This window comes from Centruroides vittatus, unplaced genomic scaffold (genome assembly GCF_030686945.1).
Source record: "Centruroides vittatus isolate TY-2023 unplaced genomic scaffold, ASM3068694v2 contig_1089, whole genome shotgun sequence".
NCBI classification, from domain to species: domain Eukaryota; kingdom Metazoa; phylum Arthropoda; class Arachnida; order Scorpiones; family Buthidae; genus Centruroides; species Centruroides vittatus.
The window spans coordinates 523,349-533,871 of NW_027120700.1; the positions used below are offsets into that span (position 1 = coordinate 523,349).

The window sequence follows — 10,523 nt, forward strand, 5'->3', positions numbered from 1 at the left end:
TTCTACAAAGTCTCCAAGCAGATTTCTGCAGATGGGTCTGCAAATTGAACACTTGTGCTGTTATATAGAAAAGGGAGAAGAATTTTTAAGTTACATTGTCATTGGAGATAAAACTTAGATTTTATCTTTAGTGATAATGAAAGTTCATCAATTCCAACCCAACCTGAAACCAAGAAAATATCCCTCGTCAATAGGAAGTTCAAGAAGTCAGAAAATGCTGGAAAATTTTCATGATTGTCTTTTGAGACTTTCATGTGGTGTTCTCACCAGAAATAACAGTGAATACTGGGTGCTTATTAGATAACAGTTGCTTATTCAAAGAAGGCTAGGCTTTGTCATGCTTCTGCATAACAATGCATGCTTGAACACTACCAAAGACACAGTTGTTGAATTACTGCAGAAGTGGAAGTGAGAGTCTTTGGTCCAGACTTTCACCTTTTCCCACAACTCAAGAAGCATCTCCAAAGGAAATGTTATTGGTCAAGTAATAATATTCAAGTCAAAATCTAGAAATGGCCATACTAGTCATCAGAACAAGTAGTACACTGAGATAAATGCCTCTGCAAGAATGGAGACCAATTGTACAACTTTCATGTCAATGATAAAAATAAACTAAACTTTATTTCCTAATTTAATGACATAAGTGATAAGTATATATCAAAAATTAAACATCATCAATTACATGAGAATTGGGAAAGTTAATTTTAAACACACAAATAATAAATATGTAATGTAATTTGGAGCTATTTTCTTATAAACTGAGAAAGTTAACTATCAATTCCACATAGTGTTACCACCAGTGCAAAAAAAAAGTGAGTATGACATAATCTGCTTTCTCAGGTCTATGTGAGAATTAAACTAAACTCAAAGACAAAATCATGCCATATAACCAAATTATTCTCTATATAACTTGCTCCAATTCCTTTAAGAAATGCAGCACAGACATTGATCATCATAGCTGTTTTTTTGAATTACCATCAAGATTCATCTTGTGGTCATGCACATTTGTAGCTGTTCATAATGCCTACAAAAAATACAAAAATTTATCTTTAAGGCATTAAAAGTCTATTGGATTATTTTAACAGATAGACAATGTAAAAGTTGGGTTTTTTAAAACCTATGTAAATAAATAGTTTTGTTTTGATTATAATATATATTGTCATTTTATAATTTAACTTGTATCAGAAATGGATATTTTGCTGTGAATGTCATTCTACAGTTTTCAATAATTTGGAATATTTCTTGTTATATACCAGGACATAATACCAATGTTGAATATTTTGTAGACAGATGAAAAGAACAAGTTTAAAACTGACTTGGTGGAGGCTCAACAACAGTCCATAGTTAATAAAATATTCTTGTGTTGATTTTCATAAATATGAAATGTATATCTTATTTAAATACAGTACTATTAAAATATTAATGTATTATCAAATACTAAATCAGAAATTCTATTCAATAATTTAGCTGATTAAAACAATGGAAGATAAAATAATTATGTTAAAGTTTAGATTTTCTTAAAGCTATTAAACTGATTTTACTATAATAAGTTTAATTATACTAATACAGAATTAAGCAAAGTTTTTTTTTTTACAGATACTGTTCGTAGAAGAAAGAGTATGTTGTTATAATCATGCCATAAAAATTCATCTCTCTCATTGGAACTCTGCTGGCGGATGCTGCGTTATATTTCTTATATTTAATAATCAAAGTCAGTGTATATTTCAAAATTTTATCATTGTACATAATGATATTTATATCCATGCCAATATCAGATTCACTTCAGATTCGATCACCTAGTACCATAGAAATGTGCCATTTAAGCATGGATTTAATGTAATGTTCCTGTTTTGTTTTTCTTGTGGCCTTAGAATGATAGAACTGTAAGTACCGAAGACAACCGTCACTGTAAATAACAAAAAATTACACGTACATAAATACACACACACACGATTCATAAATACACATATCCAATAATTTTTACAATTTTTATTTGTGTATCTAGCTGTAAATTTACATTGCAATAAATTTATCCTCCTAGAAACATATTAAATTAGCCAAAAGTTCTGCTCAATTGATCATCCCGTATTTGTATTATATCTCATGTCTATAAAGCACAAATATTGTTGCTGCTTGGCATTAATAAGCTTGGTGTTGGAACATATCACAACGGATTAAGGGAACCTACTGCTCAGCTCGCACGAGCACTTATTTTTCGTCCTGCCGGGAATTGACTTTATCCACCCCTCTAGTGTAAATAATTTGTCGTGTCTACAAATTATATTCACCTCTATTCTTTGATATTGTACATACATATGCTCAATGTTTTCTCCTAGCCTACATTGTTAGTTTTATTCCTATTTCTATTTTCACTTTTTAGGTGCTACAGGCCTGGTTGCCATATAAGACATTAGCTAATTGGGGGGAAAAAAACTGTATATTTCTACTGTACTTGTGTTATCTGTGATAAATACTTTCTTGATAATTTTTAAAGTTTTTCCCATCTTTATCGCATGAAATCGGTGCTTTAATTAGATGGGAGTGGAATATATATGTATTCCTGTACGTTGCATAATGTAAATGCAATTTAATATTGTTGACAAGTGCTTGATGTACAGTAGCAACGTTCGAGGTGGCATTTTGAACCACGGATGCAAAGGTGACAGTTGCAACGGCATCGTGCCGCGAAAGGGAAAAGTTTGAAAAAAGGAAATTAATAGTAACGGTACGTAGAAACAGTCGTAGAGTGCCTTAACATAAATCTATATGATTTTATATGTAGTCAGATTTTGTACTAGCTTTTTAAATACATTACAAGCACTTATTTATGTATCAAAACTGTATATACGACGAGATGACTTGAAAAATAACAAATCTGAAGACGATTTTGATATTTTAAGCAATGTGTGTTAGCAATATAATATGTTTTCTAGTCATCTCAATATTGTCAATCTCCGAATCAAAACTTTTTACACAAATAGAATTTTTGACTATATATATATATATTTTCTGTATTTGTAATGTGGAGGAATACATTGTTTCTGTATACACAAAAGCATGTATAATATGCTTGAAATCATTCAGCGACGAGATTTTAACAATTCTAGTGTAAATGGTTGAAAGAATATTATTTTATTTGTTATTATACCGTTGTTTATTTCTTTTAGTGTACTTGTATATATTTTGCCATTATTATTATTGTTGTTATTATATAACAATACTGCAAAAAAGTCCAACGAAGTCTCTACTTTTATGTTTTTTTTTTAATTTTATTTTTTCAGATTTTTTTTTAACATTAGTGCAGCTATCTTATTTTATGTCACGTTAGCAACTTCGTTTACAACGAAAATAATTCCACTGTTATTTAATTTATAAATAAAATATGGTTTCCAAAAAATTGACGGAAGATTATATATTAATATATTTTCAAAAGCACTGGACATCAAGCACTGATCAGTTTTCTGAAAAAATAAATTTAAAAAAAATATATATATTGTGAAAATGCAACTCGGAATACATCTTATTTTGTTGATTAGAATAGATTCGTTTCAAATATTTTTTACATAATAAAATTTGAGTTTATTGTTATTAATTAGGTAGCATAATATGCTAAAGTCACGTGCCTGTTAATGCTACCGTAGTGGTGCTGATTGTGATAGCTGGAAAGGCTGAAACTTGGTAATTGTGCAGATATAGCAATTCATTCCATTTACAACTTCTACAGAATTTAAATTTAGTAATTAGTTGACACTGTACTTGTTATTTTTCATTAAAAATAAAGTATTACTATAGAAATGATGTGTTTAAATTCTTTCAAAAGTACAGTAGAGTGTCGTTAATCCGAACCGAACTTTTTTGATAAAAATTATACTTTAGAAGTAAATCTAGTATGTTTTTATATTGTTTGTACAAAGTAAAGAAATAATTTTTAACGATACAATAGCCTTGATTATTAGTATAAAAATTTTCGTTAGGCTTAAAATCGACGAAAATTCAACACGAAGCGACACACAATGGAGAAAAATTTCAACATCGGACAGGTTAATATATTTTTCGTACATAATCAGTTATCCGAACAACCCCAGTTCCCAATTGATTCGGATCAACGACACTCTACTGTATATGCTGTGTAATTTGACTTATTAAGCCTGAAGAAATATCTGAAAAAGTAGGGCTTAACTTATATTTTGCCACAGTGTTGACAATTGCTGCACATCACTTACAGTAACTATTTTCAACTGAAGTTTCCTTTTTTAACATATTAGCGAAGTTGAGGCCAAAGTTTTCAACACGAAAACGTGTACATTGGATGTTCGGCACCTGTAAGCCTAGAAGTTTGACAATGGTGTTTGGAAAGTCAGTGGAATCATGCTCGACATTCCAAATGCCATTGTCAAACTTCTAGGCTTACGGGAAAGTGGCGCCGAATGTTCGACATACACGTTTTCGCATTGAAAACTTCGGCCTCAACCTCGCTAATAAAATTTCACACGGTAAATGAACACTACACACACCACTTGTTGGAAACAATGTTGTGAACTATTAATATATTATTGGCAGTGTTGATTGCACATCTGGTAAATTTGTAAGAAATTAATATTTAGTGTTAATGTTCAACACACAACTTGACTAAGGGTTCCCAACTTTTTTCATGTTTTGGCTCCCTTTCAAGAAAAATTTTTCAATTAACCTCTTTAGATATAAATTATTTTTTAATAATTGGAAAGTTTTGAAAATGATGAAAATATTTTTAATAAAATAATAAAACAGTATCTAATTTACTCATCAACCCGATTGGGAAGCCTCAAACTAGACTAAAGCTTTATGATAACAATGAGCTAAAAAAATATAGACTAACAGTTAGCTGCAGGGAGACTACAATCCAATTTTTGTTTTGCCCACAGCAATTATCACTAATTGCAACAAAAAATTTTCCCTCTGCACGGATCTCTTTAAAATGTCTTTTCAAAAAACTTCCAATTGTTTTGGACCCCCTCCCAACTACTGTTTCATTTCAAATGAAGCACATACCAAAGAGTTTTCACATGCAATTTCAATGTGCACAACTGTGGGAGAGTCTTCTATGATAAAAAAAGTTTGACCTACTGAAAGTTTTGATATGAGTAATCTGTTGAAAATCAAATGTTGCTACTACTAAATCAAGACTAACATTTGAGAAACTTCATTACGATGAAGGAAAAGAAGCAGAAAGAATTGTTTTTTATTCTGTACTTGAAAGTACAAGCTATGAGACTGATTTACACAAACATTTCATTAATAAAGAGTTAGAATTTTGTAATGTACATGCCAAGTACATCAAAAATAGATGAGAATGAAAATATTGTAGCATGTTTGACTGATATACGACAGCAGATGAAAATTAATGCTTATAACATTTACGTAGAAAGAAAAAAATTAGTAGCAGCTTAAAGAATTTTACTGAAAAACAACAATAATTTTATTCGAATGAAGTTTGTACAGCAAAAGAAAAATCATTAAAATTTGCACTGTGGAGCAAAAAAGATATGCTGTATTTTATGGCATAGGAGGCACTTTTCTTTTCCTTGAATAAAAGGCTCAAAAATTATCCTGCATTTATGTGAAGTTGCAATGAATTTCTAAAAATGCATTCAGTAAGCTACAAGTAACCTCTACTCAACCAAGTTTGATTAAAAACAATGATGTTTTTATTCAAAACATTTTATTATTTTTTTTTATTTTACATGTATTTATATATAATATTTTAAACTTATTCCCAAACATAAAAGTGTGTATTCTAATTTTACTTTTTCAGGATATAGTACAGTAATAAAGTAATAAAATTTGGGGCCAAATCTCAAGCCTTTGGCATTCGTCACCAAATTTTCTTGGTGCCTAAAATGGGTGCACTTACACGCTATAAAAACTGAAGAGAGCATATTGTAGCGTTTGTTACAAATTTTACCCACATTTTCCAAAAATTTATAAGTTTCTTCAATCAAAATTCAGAGGAAACAAAGATACACAATATGGAATTATAAGTAAAAAACTGCACTTTGTGTTTATGAAAACAAGAAGGATAGTACATATTGGTTTTATATCATTACTCCATATTATCCTTTCTTAAATTAAGCTGTTCTTCCGAAGCTTTGATACCAGGATGCTTAATTGAAATTGAATCTGGCAGTAACAGGATTTTAAAAAATTGCTATTTTGCAATATATTATATGTAATATTAAGTAACAGCTGTATTATTAAATGTTCCTAGAGAACAACAATTTATTGATACTCATTTCAAAAATGCAAATATTTTATTCATTTGTATTTACTCCATATATACATGGAGTAAAACACACTATTGCTATAAGCAAGCATTTCATTGAAACATAAATTACACATTTTTCTGCATACCCAAATTTTCTTAGACTTTACATTCTAACTTTTCATTATGAACTACCAAAAGATAAATTTTAACAATTTTTAATTACATCTGTTAATATCAGTGGCAATAAATTTATAATAGCTGAAATTAAAATTAAAATCAAAACTGAGTCGGCATATGGGAGTAAATCTATGGAAATTTCATATTTACAGGGCTTAAAGCAGTCGTGGCAATAAAAAAAAGTGAGAAAAGAGAGTTCACACTGAAAAAAAGCTAAAAAAGCTAATAGTGTTAAAATGAACGAAAACAGGCATTATTAAAAAAACACACAAATGCACACATATTTTGTATCAATAACATTGCATATGATATTAGATTGATTATTAAGTGGACTGATAAGATTAAATATGAAAATAGTTAGGCTGAGTTTATACTCCAAAAAAGTGACCAGTAAGACTGCATTAAGTCAGAACAGGCCTACATTAAGTTTTCATGTGCCCCATACAGAATTCCCACCATTACACAGCAAAGCAAATGGAATAGTAACATAACTACCAGAATGTGTTTCCATATAACATGCCAAATTTCAAATGCCATTTATTTCAAGGTACATTTTTTGATTTCTTCATAAAAAAAATGTAATTAAAGAAGGAAAAAAACAACTTCTGGCAGAATCAGTGGGTTGCATGTTCATTATATAGCAGGGGTGGGCAAGCGAAAGTTCAGTGGGAGCCGAAATGTAGGTTTTGCAAAATGCATGGGAGCCACAGTTCTGTACCTTAATTTTATTATATAATATAAAACAAGTATTGAATTTTTTTAATAAAAATATTTTCACAAAATTGTGGAAATAAAACTGTAAAAATAATAATAAAAAGGCAGAAATTAACACTTTCAGCAAGAGCCACATAAAACTCAAAAATGCTACTCCGAGACCGCATGCGGCTCTTGAGGAGTCGCATTTGCCCACGTCTGTTATATAGCAATACCACTAGTAATTGTGACCCAATCATTTATTTGGTAATTTTATCAATATTTTTTAAATGATTAAAAATAAAATTACAGAATTCATTACTGGTAATACTAGTCTCACAAATCTATTCCCCTGAATACAATAAAACAATTTGTTAGTCATTCGACCCACAACTGACAGAGAAGAGAGTTTATGAAAACAATGTAATTAAACATTTAGCAGTTTGTTGTCCTTCACAGTGGGGAACCGGCAGAGTCTATTACTTTTATGGGAGAAAATATACAAAGCTTTCTACTACCCTGAAGTTGAAAAATAATACAATCCTATGAAATTTAACAAATCTGATGTTAATAAGTAAATGATGAAATTATTTACAGAGAGTTGATATTTGATAAGTTTAGTTTTTTGCTCTTATAGAACAAATTACAGAAATTATAAATAAAAATCTCATTTTTTAAAAATTAAAATCATAAAATTTCGCTTACAAAAGATCAAGATGGAACGCACGCTTTTTATTTTTATAATCGCTTTGTTTTATTAGACACAGATATTATTCTTATATAGATTTATTAATTATAATAAAGATACATTATGTATAAAATTACATTAAAATAACACTGTAATTAACGTCTGAAATGAAAAAGTAATTGAATCGAGTCTCGCCTCCATATTAATTAACGCGCATTGGTGTAGCCAGAGTTTGTTATGGGGGGCCTAGAGGCTGTAATTTTCTGGGGACCCGCTCTGTGGCTCCATCTGAAAACCCCTCATGCCACGCGACCTCACCCGCGCTTTGCAGGATACCACCATCGGCACCCTGACGGATTCCTGGTCAGCGGTGCTTCGCAACAAAGGCCAGGACCACCTACGCCCTTTCACCCCCTGGAGGTACAGTTGCACGTCATCTCACCACGCGGAGACGCTTTTGGCCCGGCTCCGGACCGAGACGGCCCCGTTACATGCTTTCCTTTACTCACGGCATCTACATGACTCCCCGGGGTGCCCCCATTGTGGTGCAGCGGAAACTACACTTCATTACTGGCTACATTGCCCCAAATACACTATAGCCCACAAGGACCTAGGCAACACGATGACCCTAAACATGTCTCTGGTGCGCACGCTGACACCTATCTACTGGCTGCTGGTCTCCATCACTCCTAGTCAACACGTGGTGGCGCTGGAGCGCTACATTAGCCTCACTAGCCGTTTCGCTTAGCAACTGGCAACGTCGGTCGGAGAAAGAGCCGCAAAGGCTATAATCTCCATATTCAAATTGAATAAGAAGAAGAAGAAGAATTTTCTGGGGAGGGGCACCAGGTTAACTGGAGGGGGGCGTGCCCACCCATGCCCCTTCATGGTTACGCCCATGTTAACGCGCCACAGTAATTAATTGATCACGTTGCATCAAATTAAATAATTTATAAAAATTAAAATAATAAATATGTTTATAAAATAATTGGCTGTATCTGTTTGCAATGATAATGTAAAACACACTGTACTTATAGTTTAGCATTTCTGATATTTAATTTATTTTTGAATTTTAAAATATATGAAAAACAATTTTTTAAATAAAGTTTTACGCATTGATATCCGCAACTTTAGATAATACAAGGATATAAGAATCCATCAAAAAGAGTTAGTTAATAATAATTAAAATCGAGAAAAAATATAAGTTTCTTTCGAGGTAAGGAAACTTGTAAAAAGTCAGGTATGCAATCATGTGATGCCCATCTCCCCACTTTGCGTAACCAAACGGTCGAGGTTGAAATAAAACCCCAGCAGAAGTAAAAACGAACATCGGCGCATGTATAGGACAATAAACTTGAACGGGAGCAAAGATGAGACATGACACCATGTAATTTATGCTAATTACTTTCTAATATTAAAAAATTAAAATCTTCAATAAATTATAATTAAATTAATTTTTTTACTGAGTTCGACTAGAAGCATATCGAAAAGCTAGATTAAAGTGAAAATAGCGGTTTTTCGACGCTAAATATTTACAAATTAATTTTTTAATTTGGTGCCGGATTGACCGCAGTTGTTCGAATGCGCACGTGCGTGACGAGTTTTATAGTTTCTGTCGAAATGGAAAATGAAGGACACCGTTATATACAGAATACAGAAAACCATGGTGCATGCCAAATATATAAGCATCCACTTAAAACCAAACTTTTGTCTTTGTCTAAAGATTGTCTCTACAGAAGTTAATATTTAGGATATTAGTTTAAAATCTTGTATTTCCTGGCACGAGATTCGCTCAATCTTTAATTTTACAGAGTGCTAGAAAGATACAAGCTTTGAAATGAGTGTCCTACAACGTTTTATTTAATAATAACAGTAGAAATCAAATTTATTATCGCTCAACAATTATTATTTTTGGTTTTTCTACGGTAGTCAAAAACGAGTAATGTCATCATTTAAGCTAAAGAATAGCAGGCGGTTGGGAAGAAATTTGCTTAGCAACTTACTTCAGAAAGTATTGGGTTCTATACGATTTTCCATTGCTAAAACATGAGTTTCTACTGTTAGTATTAAATAAAATCTATTTCTTTCTTTTGTCCACTGCACTTAAATAAATACAAATGCTAAAAATAATGCTGTATAAAAATCACTCTTAACGCTGAACTAGAAGTGTACTTGTGTCTTAATGCAGCGTGATTATATCGAAGTGCTGCGGAGATCGGTATTTCACAAGGATACAAGCAAGGAGAACCCACGTGCAAATTCCTACAGCATGTGCAGAGTATCAAGCTTTGGGAAGCTCCTCGTTTTGTTAGTTTATATAAATGTAGTACACTACATGTGTATACGACAGTGCCTTATCATGTCGCGCACGATCCATAAGGCATATGGGGACGTGCTGGTCGCTATTTCGCTCCTGAGCGCATTTACGAAAAAAAAATTTCACATGGGAAGTGAAAAAAGCTAAAAAAGTGAGTTTTTCTCAGAAAAAGCTAAAAAAGAGAGAAGCTATGAAAAAAAGCTAAAATAGAGAGTCACTTTAAGCCCTGTATTTAAACAGTTCAATGTCTCAATTCCACCAATGTTTCTTTCAATTTGAACTCTAGCTGTAGCCATTTTGGAAGACCATGATGCTTGTTTTTGAAATTTTGTTTTTAATGTTAGCCTGATTGTAATGAAAGTAGTATTCGTATAAATAATTTTCCAAAAAAATAATTCCTACCC

The 10,523-nt window shown here is 31.7% G+C and overlaps 1 protein-coding gene across 1 annotated transcript in view; it reads left to right on the forward strand.

Moving 5' to 3' along the window:
• LOC136975483 (cyclin-dependent kinase 17-like) overlaps nt 1-3,795 on the forward strand; it is a 54,571-nt gene extending 50,776 nt beyond the window's left edge. The window contains exon 16 of the mRNA XM_067270548.1: nt 1,597-3,795. Coding sequence (XP_067126649.1) covers nt 1,597-1,631 — 35 coding nt within the window. The 3' untranslated portion in view covers nt 1,632-3,795. The remainder of the gene's footprint in view (nt 1-1,596) is intronic.
• Nucleotides 3,796-10,523: the final 6,728 nt, after the last annotated feature.